This window comes from Microplitis mediator, chromosome 7 (genome assembly GCF_029852145.1).
Source record: "Microplitis mediator isolate UGA2020A chromosome 7, iyMicMedi2.1, whole genome shotgun sequence".
Lineage (NCBI taxonomy): Eukaryota > Metazoa > Arthropoda > Insecta > Hymenoptera > Braconidae > Microplitis > Microplitis mediator.
In genome coordinates, this window is record NC_079975.1 from 23,352,303 (window position 1) to 23,372,393 (window position 20,091).

Below are 20,091 nucleotides of genomic sequence, written 5' to 3' on the forward strand. Positions count from 1 at the left end.
TGTCCTATAAAAAAATCTGCGTGGAATTCCATGTTTCATTCCCATATGGCGCTTTTGGATGGAATACCATATGGTTTCTTATAAGGATCTAGCGTAGGTTCTTATATTAATTCCTACGTGGGTTTCCATGAGAATCGACAGCATCCTAAATTTAAATGGCGCTCTAGTAAAGATTCCTATGTAAATTTTTTTTTTGATAGGGACACAATGATTTTAAAGCGATGGTACACAAAAAAAAAAATCATACGCAAATATTACAAGATATAATTCACTTTTTTTGATCATCTAAAAAGATACATAAAAAAAATTAATTACAGTTTTCGTTATCAACTTTAACCCACTTTGGATTTCTGAGGCCATAACTGTCTGATACTTGCATCAAATATTGATTGTTCGTAAAATATCCATAATCATATTCATTTCTTGCATAGACCCAGAATCTCTCAATGCTATAAAAATTTTTGAAAAATGTAGAGTTAATTTTACATTCGAATTCATTTCGTTACTCGGCGCTCCAGAGTTCAAATAGAAAATTTTTTCCCATATCTGCACCGGAAATTCAAATTTCTGTTCTGTATCATGGGAAAGAAGTCTTACTTTTCTCTTACAAGATAAGACATTATCAAAATTAGCTTATGCGCCATTTTCTCCGAACAGACAAAAGTTCAAACTGTTAGGTGCAAAAATGGTGAAAAATTTTACACACTAGGGGAAGGCAGAGCATCCAGACCCGTGTGCTTGCTACAGTCGCCTTCGGCTCAGGTAAGCAATACACGCAGGTTCGAATGTTCTACTTTACTCCCTGGGTGTGTAACATACCAATTATTAACTTACTACTTATTTTGGTAATTTGTACAGCTGTAGACTATAGCATATCTGTCAGGATCTGAATCAAGAACAATCTGGTTTTGTTCGGAGTCACCCCAACCTGGTAGATGGTGAACGAATTGTAATACATTATCGGCACTCAAAGTTACGTTGGCATCAATCAATGAAAATTCGTTGTTCCTAAAAAACATTATGTTGATAATATAAATAAAAAATTACAAGTATTTGAGAACTTAACGAATATTTTTATTCGATCACTGTCCTATCAAAAAAATCTATGCAGGATTATAGACGGGAATCCATAGAAATTCATATAGACAACTGTGGATTTACATAAGGATCTATAGAAATCAGCATAGGAAGTATGGATACCTGGATTTTCATGTAGAGTTTCTATATAGGAAACTGTGGGTACCTGGATTCCCATACAGAAGATACATATGGAAACTTGGATATCTATAATTCCATGTTATAAATTTATACAAGACTCTGGATACCTGAATTTTTAAGTAAAAATTTTCTATACAAGGTGAATCATGTGAGTCCACATAGGAATCTAAAGTAAGGTACCCGCGGGTAATGAGGCCTAAGTGACAGAAATGATATTTAAAATAACCGCCTCTGCTAAAGGCTTCTCTAGTAGAAGGGTTTCGCATAGAGATGTTACAACAAGTTTATAGAGTTCCGATACCACGTTTCTTGTCTTCTATATTTCATCATCCGTCATATGCTTTCGTAGCGCAGAAGAAATTATAAAAAACAATCTAGTCTTCTGGCGCTTAAAAGGGATACTGATAGTTTTAAGTTCTGTTGAACAAAACAATCTAGTCTTCTGTCTTTAAAAAAGTATTGTTGCTAAATTTAAGTGATGATTCATCTCTGATACAAATTTTATTAAGTATAATTAAGCTATTCCAGTTTGTTTAACTCGTAAGCCTTATAACCCTACCGTAGTAAAATAAGGCCTATTCCTACCCAGGTAGAAAGTCATCAATGGAATTAGCTTGTATTAAGCTAATTTTATCAGTTTTAGCCTAAAATTAGCCAACAAACTATGGTTAACACAAGGTTAGTTGGTAACGCTTTGTATCGCTAACATAAAGCTTGCAGTTTTAGCTTGCATAAACCTTGACAATTTAGCTTACTATAAGGTTAAAAGTATATCTTATTCTTAGCTAGAATAGATTTGGTAATTTAAGTTTGAAAACATGTTTACAGAGAAAAATTTTTTATTATTTTTTTTTTTTGTACACAAACATCAGATACTGGGCATTAAATGTGTAGTGTTATATATATTTTCCCTAGCGGTTTTGACGTCACCGAATAAACATTTATCTGAAAATAATAATAATATTTATTTAAAAACATAAAATAATTAATAAGACGATTTGAGGTTACGCATTACCTTAGATGTAAATCAACTACAAATACATTTCAGAATTATTCTAGTCACATTCAATAGAGAAAAATATATAAGTTTTATTAGTATATAAATTATAAATTAACTTTTGTTTGTTGAAATATTTTAAACTTACCCTAATAATAGTGCAATATAAATAATAAACTTTGATTATAACTTGCAATTAACCTCTGTCTAACAAACAAGCTTAAGCTTGGAATTCCAAGTAGATGGCACTCTTTACTGCCGTGAAGCTAAATTCATTATTAGTCAGTAAATTACTTATTAGTCAGTAAATTTATTCAAAGCTACTGATCTTTCAGTAAATTTTTTAACCACTGAAAAAATCAGTAATATTTTTACTGATTCAACTTAAGAGAGTAAGGACGTTCTAAAAAATTCAAATTTTTTTATTATGAGCATTAAAAACTTGTGATTCAATAAATTAAAAAAAATCAAAACTTACTTGCTTAGTAAATATTTTTCTTTATATATGTTGCAAATAAAATTGAACTTATTTATTACTTATAAACAATAACACAAACTCCTAATTAACCTCAAACTTCAGTTTTCAATGTACGCTTGGAGTAATGTTAGCAGATAAGGTAGTTTTAAGTTTAGAATCCAAGCTTAGAACAAATCTTATCATACGCGTGGAAAAAGAGCTAACAGCAAGGTATATTTTAAGGTTAGTTACACTCTAAAGACTTGTCATAGAATTCATCCTAATAACAACCTAGAATAAAGCTTACAAAACAAGGCTTAGATGTTAAGCTAAAATAAAGCTATTTTGAAGTTTCAAACTTGTCCGACTAAGACAATTTTCTACCTGGGTATGGTTTTTGTAAAAGTTTAATTTTTTGTTTGTTTGTGGTATAAATTACCATTACTTCATTATATTTTATGGCTAATGAATTGAAACAAAGACTTATGATACATTTCGATAATTAAACGCAACATTTTCGATTCTATTCAAAATCTCCCTTAGCTAGGCCTTATTACCGCTAGTACCTTAGGTAATATTTGCATAGTTTGGATTTCCATGGAAAATCACTGTAAAACTGCCCATAGTAACCCGAACTAGATTCCCAAATGGATTCAGGATGCTGTGGATTCCCGTGGAAATTTACCTAAGAATCTACGCTGGATTCACATAGGAATCCATTCGAAAACTAAGCTGGATTTAGGGCGACTTTTTTTGCGTGAATTAGACCTACGTAAACATAAATCGTGAAACGAATCGACTTAGACTTAACAGAAGGAAGAAGTTGCAAGGAATACTATAAAAAAGTTAAACTGTTAAATTCGCGGACTACTGAAGAATCGATGCAAGTGATTCAGTCATTTCTCCCGTAGGCTAATGATACCCAAGGGTGGATTGGGTCCTTCAGGCAGCCTGGGTTTAACAGAGGGTCGATTTAAAAAATTCTGAGTTCGTTCGTTTTACGATACATGTCTTTGTAGGTCTAATTAATGCCTTTAGAAGTCTTAGTGGGTTCATTTCAAATTTTTACAATTAGTATGTCCTCAAAAGTCTATTATAGATTTTCAATGCTCATTTAAGTTCAAAGTATGCCTTATATTTCAACTCGGAAAAATGTGAATAATTACGTTTTCGAAATACTGTTGAACACAACTTTTGCCACGCCGTCTACAGGCCGACAAAAATGGTGCCATTTACATTTTCCCTCGAGATTCCAACTTTTATCATCGCGTAGAATCGCCCACCAGTTTCCAGCGAGCTGAAAAAAATTAGTTGATATAAATTATAAGTATTAATAATCATAATCAGTTATAGTTTTTTTTTACAAAATAATCAAAATTACCTTATCCAGATCAACTGGACTCCTAGGAGTTATATCTGGGCAAGAACCATCGATATAGTTCACAGCAAAAGAACCAGCGACTAAGCCGAAAAAAACTGCGACACTCAACATTTTGGCTTTGGGAATTTTTAATATTTTTAAAGAATGTAATTTTGGCTGCTGGTTTTGCGGTATATATATTACTACTGGTTATCAGATTGCAAGTTGTGTTTATTATCGAATATACTCACATCTGCGGAGTGTTATTTTTTTAAATGTACTCGATTTTATATAAAAATATTTTTATTTCACAAGTTTGTTAAAACATATGGTTATTAAAAATTTATGGATATATTGGTACTTACTTAGTTGAGAATGACTGATGAATTATTCAATTTTTTATGTCACTATTCTTAGAAAATATGACGAATTAAAAATTATGATTCGGTACATGGCTTATAGGGCCATGGATACATGGATAGGGATACAATGATTTTAAAGCGATGGTACACAGAAAAAAAATCATACGCAAATATTACAAGATATAATTCATTTTTTTTAATCATCTAAAAAGATACATAAAAAAAAATTAAATACAGTTTTCGTTATCAACTTTAACCCAATTTGGATTTCTGAGGCCATAACTTTCTGATACTTGCATCAAATATTGATTGTTCGTAAAATATCCATAATCATCTTTATTTCTTGCATAGACCCAGAATTTCTCAAGGCTAAAAAAATTTTTGAAAAATGTAGAGTTAATTTTACATCCGAATTCATTTCGTTACTCAGCGCTCCAAAGTTCAAATGGAAAATTTTTTTCTAAATCTGCACCGGAAATTCAAATTTCTGCCCTGTTTCATGGGAAAAAAGTCGTACTTTTCTCTTACAAGATAACTCATTATTAAAATTAGCGTACGCCATTTTCTCCGAACAGACAAAAGTTCAAACTGTCAGGTGCAGAAATGATAAAAAATTTTACACACTAGGGAAAGGCAGAGCATCCGAACCCGTGTGCTTGCTACAGTCGCCTTCGGCTCAGGTAAGCAATAAACACAGGTTCAAATGTCCTACTTTACTCTCTGGGTGTGTAACATACTAATTATTAACTTACTACTTATTTTGGTAATTTTTACAGCTGTAGACTATAGCATATCTTTCAGGATCTGCATCAAGAACAATCTGGTTTTGTTCGGAGTCACCCCAACCTGGTAGATGGTTAACGAATTGTAATACATTATCGGCACTCAAAGTTACGTTGGATTCAATCAGTGAAGCTACGTTGGTCCTAAACGATATTATGTCGATGTAATAAATAAAAGATTACAAGTATTTGAGAACTTAACGAGTATTTTGATTCGAACACTACCTTATCAAAAAAATTCATGTTGGATTATATGGTAATCCATATAGGAAACTGTTGATTTACATAAGGATCTATAGGAATCAACATAGGAAGTATGGATACCTGGATTACCATGTAGAGATTCTATGTAGGAAGCGATGGGAAGCTGGATTCCCATACAAAAACTATGGGAACTTGGATATCTGGAATCCCATTTTATAAATCTATACAAGACTCTGGGTACTTGGATTTCTATGTAGAAGTATTCTATGCATGGCGAATCATGTAAGTCCACATAGGAATCTAAACTAGGTTCCCATATGAATATTTGCATAGTTTGGATTCCCATGGGAAATCACTGTAAAACTGCCCATAGAAACCCACACTAGATTCCCAAATGGATTCAGGATGCTATGGATTCCCGTAGAAATTTACGTAAGAATCTACGGTGGATTCACATTCTAAAACCAAGTGTGTTACAAGTGTATTAGTTTAACACACATTAAATGTGTTCTATGTTTAATGGCCATAAACAAAACTATAGTTTTTTGTAGTCACTTAAAACACGTTTCACGGTGTGTTAAAAATCTATAGATTGCTTATGGCGTTTCAATGTTATTTTGCAAGTGTGTTAATTTTGACTACACCCTTGGTTTTAGCGTGCATATAGGAATCTATCCGAAAACTAAGCTGGATTCTTAGGGCGACTTTTTAGCGTGTATTACACCTACGTAAACATAAATCGTGAAACGAATGCACTTAGACGTAACAGAAGCAAAGATTTGCAAGGAATGCTATAAAAAAGTAAAATTGTTAAATTCACGGACTAATGAAGAATTGATGCAAGTGGTCCAGTCATTTCTCCCGTAGGCTAATGATGCCGAAGAGTGAATTGGGCTCTATAGGCAGCCTGGGTCTAACAGATGGTCGATTTAAAAAATCCTGAGTTCGTAATTTTTATGTCTTTGTAGGTCTAATTAATGCCTTTGATTATGTATCTGAAGATTGGAACGTTTTTGGGGAATGAAAATAAAAAAAGAAAATGAAAAGTAAAGAATCTACTGGATCTAGGTTTTGGAAATGTTTTGTATAAGCGCTGGTATGTCAACCGTAAATTGAAACCGGCCCCAATTACCCCTCAAGTAACTTTTAAGCAGTAAAATTACATAAATTTTCTTCATTTTCGTTGAGTGAAAAACGTTCTGATCTTCAGGTACATCTTTAGAAGTCTAAGTTGGTTCATTTCAAACTTTTACAATTAGTATGTCCTAAAAAGTCTATAGTAGATTTTGAACGGTCATTTAGGTTCAAAGTATGCCTTATATTTCAACTTGGAAAAATATGAATAATTACGTTTTTGAAATACTCTTGAATACAACTCTCGCCACGCCGTCTACAGGTCGATCAAAATGGTTCATTATACATTTCCCCATAAGATTCCAACTTTTATCATCCCGCAGAATTGCCCACCAGTCTCCAGCGATCTGTAAAACAGCAAAGAAAAAAAATTAGTTGTTATAAAATACAAGTAGTAATAATAAGTTATAGTTTTTTTTTTAAATTATCAATAATTACCCGATTCAAATCAACTGGACTCCTAGGAGTTACATCTGGACAAGATCCATCGATATAATTCAAAGCAAAGGAACCAGCGATTAAGCCGAAAAAAACTGCGACACTCAACATTCTGGTTTTGGGTATTTTTTAAATATTTTTAAAGAATGTGATTTTGGCTGGTGATTCCACGGTATATATATTACTAGTGGTTATCAGATTGCAAATTGTGTTTATTATTAAATGCACACTCACATCTGTGGAGTGATATTTTTTTAAATGTACTCAGTTTTGTATAAAAATATTTTTATTTCACAAGTTTGTTGAAACATAAGTTGATTAAGTAATTATTAAAATATTGATACTTAATTACCAGACAATCAATAATAAAATGAACGAATTCGCACACCTCAATTACGTAAGAGTTGGTGTGCTTTCGAGGAAAAAACAGAATATTAAAAATTAATAAATAATAGTAAAGTGTGGAATCTGGTATCAATAATTAGTACTATTATGTACTTAATGCAAAGTAGTTTAATAATTTTTGTAGATTTCTAAAAACTACTATCAATTATTTCAAAAAGTAAGTAAATATTATTACTTTTAGGTAGGGGAGGGTGGGGCAGAGCTGCCCCCCTAAGCCAATTATTATTTTTTGTGGCTTTCAACCATAAGATCACTTTACTTTTGTCCTATTTCGAACAAATTTATAGACATTTTGCCAAAATTCTGAAAAAAAAAAAATTTTTTTTTGTGGGCTAGAGCAGCCCCCCTCCAAAAAGTGATAAAAAAATTTTTTTTTCGTTTTTTTTATTTTTTAAATTGTTTTCATCATTAAGGGTGTATTTCTTTCTCTTGACAACTATTTTTGGTTTTATATTACTCGAAAAAAATTTTTTAAAGTGTAATAAATCGTTCACTCTCGATTACCTTAATTACTAATTGTTATTTAATAAAAAAAAAATCAATTCTATAGTTTTACTTTAATTCAAAAATTTATCAACTAAAAAAAAAAATTTAATTTTTCTAAATTTTTAGTGACCAAATTTGCCTCTTACATAGAGAAACGGCCGAAAAACATGAAAAAATAATTTTTTCGGAAGTTTCGGCTGGTCCAGTTTGCCCCAGGTGTTATGCGTAGGGCTAGAAATGTGGAATTATACTAATTTTTTTTTAATTTGACGACAAAAATATGAAAAAATCACTTTTTCAAAATTTTGAGCTTGTTCATTTTGCCCCAAATGTCATGCGTAGGGGTAAAAATGCGCAAACATATCGGATTTATAGTAATTAGTCAAAAAAAAAATTTTTTTTTTTTATCAAAATTTCAAGGGGGCCGCTCTGCCCACCCTCCCCTACTAATTTTAAGTCAAAAATAAACTACAAACTATTCAAATTTTGTAATATGCTACCATATATTTCATTTCATATAAAAATTTTATATTATTTTAATATAAAAGGAAATATATCAATACAATATATTTTAAGGTAAATGTAAATGTATATATAGCTTAATATAAAAAACATATAAGTTACATATATGGAATACATATATTTACTACTGTATATAACTTTATATTAAATCGGCAAAAATCTCTATATGACTTTTTATAATGTACAATATAATATATCATATATTTTTCATTGCAAACATATATGATTTTATATATTTTAACCGTATATTGTTTTTTTCATACGGGTTTCGACATTTTTTAATTATTGGTTGCTTGGACTTTTATATCTATTAGTTTGAATATAAAATATATGACCCCTGAAAATCTATCAAATATTTCAACAGCACGTTTGAAATTTCCTAAAAAGTTTAAAAACTATTGCATTTATATAATTAATATCTCTGAAACCAACATCGATGATTTGATCCTTTCCATCGTGACATCGCAATAAAGAAACAAAGTATCAATATCCAATTGTACGAGTAAATAACCTATTATATAAGAATAAAAATGTAATAGATATAAATAATCTCAAAAGGTTAAATAAAACAATCTCTAGAATTAGATCCAAAGCACTTTCATCCGAGCGCTAGTAAGGCGGAGCGACTTTCTGCAGGTGTCAGTCTCCGACTAATCAGTCTGTTGATCTCAGTAATTAACTATATTTCTATTTATCCCAAGGTTAAACACCAGACGATATTTTTATAAACAATCCAGAAGGAAGTGTTTACACACCTACTTAATAAAGAATATTAATATATATTTTATCAATTCATATTTAATTGTGTAATTTTATATACCCGTTGATCTCACTACAGATTGCGACAGGTGTATTGTAACTTACAGATTAACTTTCGATGCCGCTTATATATAAATATATAAATAGTGAATAAGGCGAGAGAGAAAAGGAGATGTTCAGTTGTACATATAATGTATATGAAACAAGAGAGTACTTATAGTTGTTACTTGTTCTCTGTACTCTGTGTACTGTACAGAGTAATTGGATACTTAGCGCGATTCGCGATTAAGATCAGATCAAGTCATACTAAATTTTTATAGATCTTCTGGTGATTGATTTCTCTCTTCCTTTATCTTTACCAATGTTTTCTATACTGTATATTTATATATATATATATATTTTTTTATAGTTTGGTATACATGTACAACATGACTTAAAATTTAACTCCTATCTCGATCACTGCAATCTTAATCATTGAGATCAAATTTTAATTTTATTACTCTTGTATGAAAATAACAATTAGCTTTTAAATCATACATGTGTGTATATATATTAATATCATGGGTATATTACTTATCTTATCTTGTAACTATCAAATCAATTTATTTCAGGGTTAAAAAATTTTAAATAATATTATAAAGAGAAATCGTTTGTAGATTAGAGACTTGTATTATTATTAAAATGAGACAAATAAAAATACTTGATTTGTTGTTTAGATTTTTCATTTCATATCATAACCATATTTATTTTTTATCTGCGGCGATGTGAGATTCAATTTGCTGAGGAAAAGTTATTAGTTTGAATACTTATACTTTTTTTTTAGTTTACACGGGAAAATAATGGAAGTGGTTCCTAAGTGGTCGAAAAGAAAACTATTTTTGGGATATTATGGGGTTATGGGGCCAACTTTTGAAATATATGGGAAATATTAGGTTATGTTGCTACACAGAGAAACCATTGTTTTGAAATGCATATGTCATTTTATTTTTTAAGGTACATATATTATTAGGCCTCGGGCAATCCCATATACGGCCAACTGGTCAAGTTTGAATTCAGTTTTCAATTTTTAAACCAAATCAAATTCAGTTTAAATGACCAAATTCAAAGGTCGACGACGGGTCGAAATCGAATCTCGGGTTTGAAAGACCACACACCTTGTGTGTAAAAAATTATTTCGGCCTATGGTGTCATAGTAAAGCCGAATCTGTTGGCTACCTGACGGAAATTGAAATGAACACATGGGAAAATTACTATGGCCATAGTAAAATTGACGATAGTAATTTTTTCATGTTCATTTCAATTTCCGTCAAGTGGCCAATATGGTCTGAGTTTACTATGGTGCCATAGAATTTTAAGCAAAGATAATTTCTCCGTGTATTGAATTATGGAAACGGTTTCTATATTTTGAAAAAATCGTTTTTATACCTAAGGAATTGGTCCTACACAAAAAAATCATATAAATTTATTATCGAATACAAAATTGCTTATTAACTTCTTATATAACTGCGTCTTACTTCTTGTGGAAATTGAACCGAAATTCGTATTATGTTGATACAAATTTTGTACCCTTTTTACACATTGACATAGATCCTGTACAAGATGGTTTCTATAATAAGGATTTTAAAAATTTTCTTTCCATAAAAAAATAAAAAATAATAACACATTGAAAAACGAATTACCCAAATTTTCAATCACGTGTTTATGAATTTTTGAACCAATCATAATTCGACTTTCAAATTTCGCTGGTTTTAATTTTATGAAGTTCCAAAAATTATCATCTCAAGGTTCAGATATGTCTCAAATTTGAAAGTTCACTGTTATGAACTTTTTTGGAACATTTTCAAAATCAAATTTTTTTACAAGGGAATACACGCAAAAAAAAAAATCAGTTTCACTTTAAAACTGTAATTTTTCTATGAAACTGAAGTTAGCCGACGTCTAATAATTTTTGGATTTTCTTTTAGACGGTATATTATAAAAAAAAAAAATTTGAAAAAATTGCACCTGTAGTTTTTTAAATTTTCTACATGTGCATATTTTTAGTTTTCATTTTTTTGTAACTGATTTTAGTTCCTAACTTCAGGATCATAATTTTTCTACATTTTCTCACTAAACGCCGAATTATTATGAGAAACTGTAATTTTTTAATTTTTTTTTCTGTTCATTGGTTCCAAAAATTGTAATTAAAAAAAAGTAAATAAATAAAATAATTTCCAGCCTTAACTGAAATAAAATTCGTGATAAAAAAACAATACTTTCATTTTTGATAATTGAGAGTCAATAAATCAACCGATAACCAAATATTGGTTTACGAAAAGAGATTAAAGAGGCTCGAGGCGTTAAAAGAGAATACAAGATTAATGTTTATCTGACTAAATTGCCGAGTTAATAACACATTAAATCATGTAAATCATTATGATTTTGTAATGTTGAGTTTATAATATAGTTATTTTGAAACGATTAAAGATTTATGTCTCGACAGGATATATGAATGAACACACTACAAAGAATAGAATAATCGTATAAAGTTAAGTTACTCTCGATTTATGTGATTATTTGTAGCCATTCGACGCTAAGTCTAGACTTGTATATTAATTTTAAAAAAATAATATTAAATAAAATAAAATTTTAACAAATAGAAAAATTTAAAATGTAAAACCGGCGTTGCGAGACGATTTGCAATTAAGCTTTGCTATTTTCATGACCGATTAATCATACAAACACGTTCGCAAGATCGTTTTCTATCGAATGAATGATGAGATCTCGATCTTTGCCGGAAGTTTATTGTGGTAGGGGAATACAAATCCTGGAATATATAAGAGAAAGAGATGGAAGCTTTTGTGATCATGTTGTAAATATATATATGTAATAATAAATAATAATATAAGTTAAGTTTGCATGTTACTCTTCCTTATTTATTATTAGCTTTGTTATTTTTTTTTTAAAGCTTTTTAACGAGAATAAGACTAGCGAAAGGATTAACTTTCGGTAGTTTATTATAAGTGTAAGTGAGAGTTCACATAAAATGGACATTACAAATTGTGTTATTATTATATTTATTGTTACTATATTACTCACTGAGATAAGTACTAGATTTATGTTATATTACATACATTTGTTGTTATTATTTTTAATTTTTTTAACTGCAAGGTTAACAGTCTCGGTTAAACGGTGTTTTAAATTGTCCAATAAATTGCTCATTTTTATTGCATATACCTTCGAAAAATTATCAAGTCTGCTTACGAGTTGAATAAATTCTGTAGGTTTTCAAATCTAATTTTGATCAGAGTTTTATGGAAAATTTTTTTGGGAAGTTAAAATATTTATTGTCAGATGTGGTCTTTTGTGAACAGGCATGTGGAATCATGTATATAAAATTTCATTATGTCTGATAACAAATATATATATGTATATATTAGTGTGTGCCATTTTGAGGCGACTTTTTTTTTTCAACAAAAAAACAGGGTGAAAACTTGCAGGGTGAGAAAAGAAGCCTGTTAAAAGCGGAGCTCTTAATATTAATATTTAGAGGTTCCTATTTCTAATTTTCCATTTCCCGTTTAAATAACATGGGAAACAAAATTTTTATTTTTTTATTTTTCTAGCTCGGCATTCGCACCTCATATAAATAAGTCCATATCATATTCTTGTAGAGAATTTAAGGCTCTACAAAAAAGGTTTCTTATCATTTTTTGATAAATCCATCCATTCGAAAGTTATGGGAGCTGGAAGTCTAATCCATGAAAAATTTCCAGATCTCTTTACTTTTCCAGCAAAACTATCAGACTTATCAAAAAATGTTATAGAATCTTTTTTATAGACAATTTTATTCCCTACAAATTATTCTCAATGAAGTTTTTTGAAATTCCGCATTGTTTTCTAGTTATTTTCATTTTTAATTCCAAGCTCATAAAAATAATAGTCTTCTAATCTATTCTGAGAACGCGAACATTGGGGATGCCCCCAAAATTTTATAGAAAAAATTTTTTTGAGCATTATTCCGAATTTTTATGAAGTGTCCAAAACTGGCCATAGTGCCCAGTTTTTTTTCTTTAAATTGCGTCTCATTTTACTTCGCTTCCCTATAAATATGAACTAAAAATAAAAAATAAATCTTCACTTAGTTCGCATGCAGAACATGACAGTATTAAATTACTCATAATAAATAATTGTGATTAAAAAATAATAATCATACACAATTTAAGTAATTGTGAATACTCACGTAAATAGTTAATTAATTACTGTACACCTTTTCAAATTAATTAATCCTAGAATCGTTACATAAAAAAAATATTCAATTAAACCAAGTAAATAAAAAAAAACAAATAAAAACTTTAATTTACAGGATCTAAAATAAAATGATTAGAAGAGAGGTAAATTCACTGGAAGCCGTAGTATTCGAACTTATTGACCCCACAATTAATCGTATACTCGATCGTATACGCCACGAATCCACAAGTTAACTTTTAAACGGTTTTATGGTCAACTTCTTGACTAACGCTACCTACACTCTGTTTTTCATCCCGCATACATACATGCATGCATATATGTTTACCTATACATCAAGGTAATTCATTTGCATACGTCATTCATTGTATACTATGCAACGCCATACTAGTCAGTACTAACTGCAAGTACTGAGTAATACAAGTAAAACGTAAGACAGAAATAAAAATGAAACGTAAAGAAATTCGTCACGGGGAACTGCTTGCGGCTTTTAAAAGTCATTGCTGCACTTTACTAGCCAATTGGGTTTGTGTACACGTGGGTTTTATTTACTATACGATATATAACCTTAAAGAAGTTGTACATACACTATGCACACCATGGTGTGCAAATATACATATATATAATAATAGTAAATGGAAAACTATTACAGAGTACGACCGTCAACTTTCGTATCGTTTTCTATTATGACAAGCCGACTATTAATTTATACGAACGTTATATTTTACTGTACGATCATTCAAACTTTTTAGTATTGCACACATGTGAGGCCTAATTCCGGTTAAAATTTTGCGAGAATAAAATTACGTTCTATTGTATTCATATTTTAAAAAATTCGTTCCAAAAAGACTCCGAAAATGTTTGATAGGCAAAACTTCTAAATTTGAGACAGATTCGAACTTTTTCGAGCTCGGGATTTTTATAGAAAAATAACATCGTAGATTGAGATCTTTATGTGGACAAACTTTCAGTCAAATGAGAACGTTTTTGAAATAATTCTCAAAACGTATTTTTACTAATTTTCCCTTGTTCAGAAAAAAATCAAAAATCTCTAATTTGAAATCTTTATATTGCAAGGGAAAAATAGTAGTGAATATACGGTTTCAGAATTATGTTTTGAAAACGTTCACATTTGACTCAATATTCGTCTCCATAAAGTTCAAAATCAATTAATATACCCGTGTAATAAAAATTGTTGTTCCTAATGAATTTAGATCTGAATTTCATTACGAATCTCAGACCGTGACACAAATATGACTTTCATTACGAATTTGCTCCCACAATTTTTCGTCTAGTAAATCCGTATCACTTCTAAAAATTTATTACGTCTTTGAATTGAACTTACAATGACTTCGATAGTAACGACTGAATTTTTACCATATTAAAGACTTTGTCAAATTTATCGACAGAAATTACCAATAAATTTCTGCTATCAAGTAGTCGATTAACGTAAATCAGTTTCGATTGTAAAATTAATTTAGTGAATGGACTTCGGATCACTTGGATAAAAATTTGACTGAGTCATAATTTTGTCGTGATTAAAATTGTTAATACAAATTCATGATGAAAGTCATGTTTGTGTCACGATCTGAGTTTCGGGATGAAATTTAGATCTGAATTCATTATGAATTAAAATTTTTTTACACGGGTATTTTCCACTATTCAAATCTTAAAAGTGTTAATCTTCTAGTTCTAATTTGTCTCAAATTTATAAGCTTATATTTACATGCTGCAATTTTTGGAATCGTGTTTGATCGAATTCTTATTACGAGGGTATAGAGTGACGGTCTAGTGAATGAACACGATCAGTAAATGAACATTATTTAATTTTTGCCTACATCATTTAGATTTTAATCACAATACATGAAGAAAATACTTCATTGCTGCTCAATTGGCAACTTTTGGAACTTCAATTCTAATTTTGCTACATTTCTTTACTGGCTCAGTCACTCTGCTCTCTGAAAATGAATCAGTAAAAAGTACTCCGATCAGTGAATATTTACTGCATATACTTGGCACTGATTCGCAGTGAATATTCACTGATTTGTAGCACTTTTCACTGATTCATTTTAAGAAGGTGCCTAGTTTGAAATTTGTACATCGAATGGGTGTTGAAAGTGCGCCATTACAATTCTGATATAGTTTTAGAATTATTTACTTTGATATTGAAAAAATCAAAATTTATTTTATAATTTTACTGACATCAGTTGAAAGCAGAACAAAAGTCATTAGCAGTATTCTGTAGATGAATTTCTCTATCCAGCAAATACTATTACTTATTCACTGGCATTTTACACGAATCTATATTATTTAATGACTTATTATTAGGTCATACATGTTGATTTATATAACATTACATTTATTTTATAAATCTAATAATAAATATGCTCGCGGTATCCAAGAGAACATTGAATAGACTACTCTAAATCCAGAACGTAGTTTAAATTACCGTGGGATTAGAAACTTTTTTTAAAATTGAATAGATTAATTAATAATTATTTTAAAAAATACAGCTTTTCAGCGTATCGATTTATTGAAGTTTATGCCTGGTTATTGGTTTTGTGAATTTATTATTTTATGACTGTGGGATGGAGAAAAATAATTGTAACATTTCATTTATAAGTATTGATGTAAGTAGATAAAATAACGAGCTGGAGTTCGTGGTAAAAGTAATGATTCGCGACTTATGAACTGTTGTACGATTGACGCTTTTATTATAAATCTACATATATAAGATACCGTTGGTGTAAGAATTGCTATTCATGCAAGGAAATAATGTTGTTATTGATTATTTTACTTTTTTTTTATCCGGTAGTTGCTTAGACAGATTATTAATTTTAATTTAGTTATATAAAGTTATTATTGTTATATAAAGTAATCGTGATATATTTTTGTCATTTTATTTTATTATTATTATTATTATTAGTCGTAGCATCAGTAGTAGTAGTAGTAGTATTCGTATTAGTATTATTATTAGTATTATTATTATTATTATTATTATTAGTATTAATATTATTATTATTATTATTATTATTATTATTATTATTATTATTATTATTATTATTATTATTATTATTATTATTATTATTATTATTATTATTATTATTATTAGTCGTAGCATCAGTAGTAGTATTCGTATTAGTAGTAGTATTCGTATTATTATTATTATTATTATTATTATTATTATTAGTCGTAGCATCAGTAGTAGTAGTAGTAGTAGTAGTAGTAGTAGTAGTATTCGTATTAGTATTATTATTAGTATTATTATTATTAGTATTAATATTATTATTATTATTATTATTATTATTATTATTATTATTAATATTATTATTATTATTATTATTATTATTATTATTATTATTATTATTATTATTATTAGTCGTAGCATCAGTAGTAGTAGTAGTAGTAGTAGTAGTAGTAGTAGTATTCGTATTAGTATTATTATTAGTATTATTATTATTATTATTAGTATTAATATTATTATTATTATTATTATTATTATTATTATTATTATTATTATTATTATTATTATTATTATTATTTAGAGAATAAGGAAAATTTTGTTCCCGCCATATTTATATGATAGAATTAGTTAATGATATTGAAATTGGTGTCATTAGACAGGTTTTGACTTGAATTTGTGTCTTTTCATACACAGTGAAAAATTCCCAATAAATTTTACTATGGGTGCATGATAACACCGGACTATAAGAAAACTGATTTAAAATTTACAAGTGTCCCATAGTAAACGTATGCGCATAGGCCCCAATCGTGTAGTCTGCGCATACGTTTACTATGGGACAATTGTAAATTTTGAATCAGTTTTTTTATAGTTCGGTGTTACTATGCACCCATAGTAAAATTTATTGGTAATTTTTCACAGTGTAGTTTAAACTCTTTTCAATTGCCAAGTATTAAGATAAATAGATTTATCTATATCATTCAAATTACATTTAAATTACGCGGGAAAAAAGACGATCGTATTTATTTTCTTTAAATAAATTAATACTTTAATTATTCTGTCACTAAATATGAATGAATGTCACTGAATATATACCTATATTATTTATATCGCCTTCTTTATTCCAAAATGACAGATTTTTATACTCCCTTTTGGTTTTAGGAAGCTTCTCAAAGCCAAAAAGTGCATAAAAAAAAGGATTCAGAGACACAAAAAATCTTCACTCACCTAAAGAAAATATTTACTTACCCCAAGAAATTTTATGCATCGTGAATTGACAACAAAAATTTGTTCACTTGTTAAATAAAAAAAAAATTGCAAAATTAAATCGCGGGAAATTTTAAATACATAAGTATTTGGCTGCCATCTTGAAAGAGGCTGCAGCAAAAATAGATAGAATATAATAGTGCACTACTGAGCTGTTTTAAAATCTAGAGCATATTTTGTTCGCATTAGCAATTTATTTAGAAGTACCCTTGAGAAATTTATAATTAATTTAAATTTGATTACTCTTAAAATTTGTAGTCCGATATTTTCTGTGTTAAAATGAGTTATTGCAAGGTAATAACTCTGGAGCTATTACTATAGTGGCTGTAGTTAAATGTTGAGCTTGATACTTCGAAAAAAGACTTGAGAAATGATAAAAGCGTAAAAATTTTTTTTTAACTTTTAGATATTCCATCAGTTAGGAGCGAAAATAACTATACTCTACTTAAAATCTCGTGTCTCACGACATAATTTTATACTTTCGTTTTATGGACTACGTTCTAACATTTTTCGTACTCTTTTCTTCTAACTTTTACCCAGGCCTCTCAAAAGTAATGAGCATTTTTAACGATTTTGTTTTACAACCCATTTTTATTACTCATTTTACGTAAATGATCATACTTAAAATATTTTTCACGCCATAAAATAATTTTTTTTTTTTTTTAAATTATACACTGACCTTATAATTTACTTTTTCATCCCACTAAAAATTGTTTAAAAATTTTTTTAAAAATTATCTTTACAGGTTTCAATTAAATTTTCATAATTTATAGTAAAAATAAATTTCAAATTTTCAAATATTTTTTTTTTAATTTTAAACTGACCTGTAATTTACTTTTTTATCCTACGAATAATTTAAAAAATTTATTAAAAAAATTTTCCTCGTTTCCAGAAAATTTTCGTAATTTATTAAAAAAAAAAAAATTCAAATTTAGAAATAATTTCCAATAAAAAAATCTAGAATTATATGAAAAAAAAACTTTTCATCTAAAAAAAATGATATTTAAATTTATGAACAGGCTTAGCTTTGATATTAAGAATCAATTTTAAAATTCAAATAATCATGAGTGCCAACTCAGTTTGAATCCATCTACAAACTTAAGATAAAAAACCTGACGGTATCTTCCGAAGCTAAAAAAAAGAATGTAAATAAAAAATAAAATATTAGCAATCAAAGGATTAACTTTAAGTGAGAATAAAAGCACGTTGACCTTGTCACAAGCATCAACACACACACAACACACATAGATCGACACACAGCTCATTCGCACAATCGGCCTCGACTTTTATTGCTCACAACGTCTACTCTCGCGACTCGCGACAATACGTTCATTCGTTTCATTCGCGTTCTCTGAACTCAAATGTATTATACATACATAACAACACATCCCCAATACAACAAACTAAATAACATTGGCGCCGTGTTATCGTAATCGTATGAGATGACTTCCCGGTAGCGTTTGGCGTCTCTGTAAGCCAAGAAGAAGAATTGAAGAAGGACATTTCGTTCCCAGAATATTATGCACTTTCATTTCTTTTCAGCCATTGTGTCTTAACATTATTCACCTCTCGTTATTATTATAACTATTATATTATTTAATGGATTTGAAATTACTTATTCCATTAGTTTACATTCACGAGATTGAAGCGCGTTCAATATTAAACGTTATTTTATTTTTTAGTTTCAATGCACGCGAGTCAAATTAATTGTCAACAATTTTTAACTTCAAATTTAAGAATGTTGGGTATACTTTTATATTTATATAAGTGGATTTGAAGTTTAGTTGGCGACTAGGGTTAATTTGGTACCGCAAGTGAGATTACTGGTCGTTGAAGATTTATTGGTAAAAATTAATAGAAAAATATTTAACAGATTACTGGGGAACGGGACCGCTAAGGAAATACTAGATTTTTGTGCATCTGAATACGGAGAATTTTCTTTTTTTGAAGTAGTTAAGCCAAATTTTCAGTTTCTGTGGAAAAATTTTTTTTTCAAACGGGCAAAACGGACCACCCACAAAAAAAGTAAAAGTTAAAAATTCCAAACGTGCACAATTCACTTGCTCATTCAAAAAGTGATCAATAGATGGCTATATATACAAGCAAATATTAAAAAAAAAAGTAAAATAAAATAAAATAATAATAATGATAAAAAGAATGGCAGCTAAATTTTTTCATGAATTGTCAGTTCTGTTTATATTAATTGTAATTAAACTAAAAGGATTTTGATAGTGATTTTTAAAAGGGTTATTCTATTTAAGAATTCAAGCGTAATAAAAAATAAAATAGATCAATTCAAGCAAGCAATTTAAAGTCCCTATTTTCTTTGGGTAAATATTGCACACGTCGACCGCGAAGCGGAGAGGTAGTGCTCTACTGTCACCAAATTTTTTTCTACATATTTCTAACAAACTAAACTTTGTCGGACTATGGTTTCCTGGCCATCTTTTTCTTTTTCTATTCCATATATCTCATTATTAGCTATCTGTTCCCATAGTTTCCATATTTTTTG

At 29.1% G+C, this 20,091-nt stretch overlaps 2 protein-coding genes across 2 annotated transcripts; both read right to left on the reverse strand.

Annotated features, from left to right (window-relative positions):
- Window positions 1–292: 292 nt before the first annotated feature.
- LOC130671399 (apolipoprotein D-like) lies at window positions 293–4,249 on the reverse strand. The gene is made up of 4 exons (XM_057475272.1): window positions 4,054–4,249; window positions 3,839–3,969; window positions 835–1,008; window positions 293–449 (listed from the first exon to the last, which is right to left on the reverse strand). Exons 1-4 carry the CDS (start codon window positions 4,162–4,164, stop codon window positions 308–310), a joined length of 558 nt encoding a protein of 185 aa, XP_057331255.1. The 5' UTR covers window positions 4,165–4,249; the 3' UTR covers window positions 293–307.
- Window positions 4,250–4,567: 318 nt separating this feature from the next.
- Window positions 4,568–7,113, reverse strand: LOC130670871 (lopap-like). The gene is made up of 4 exons (XM_057474476.1): window positions 6,953–7,113; window positions 6,731–6,861; window positions 5,147–5,320; window positions 4,568–4,763 (listed from the first exon to the last, which is right to left on the reverse strand). The coding sequence occupies exons 1-4, from the start codon at window positions 7,061–7,063 to the stop codon at window positions 4,622–4,624; spliced, it is 558 nt and encodes a 185-aa protein (XP_057330459.1). The 5' UTR covers window positions 7,064–7,113; the 3' UTR covers window positions 4,568–4,621.
- Window positions 7,114–20,091: the final 12,978 nt, after the last annotated feature.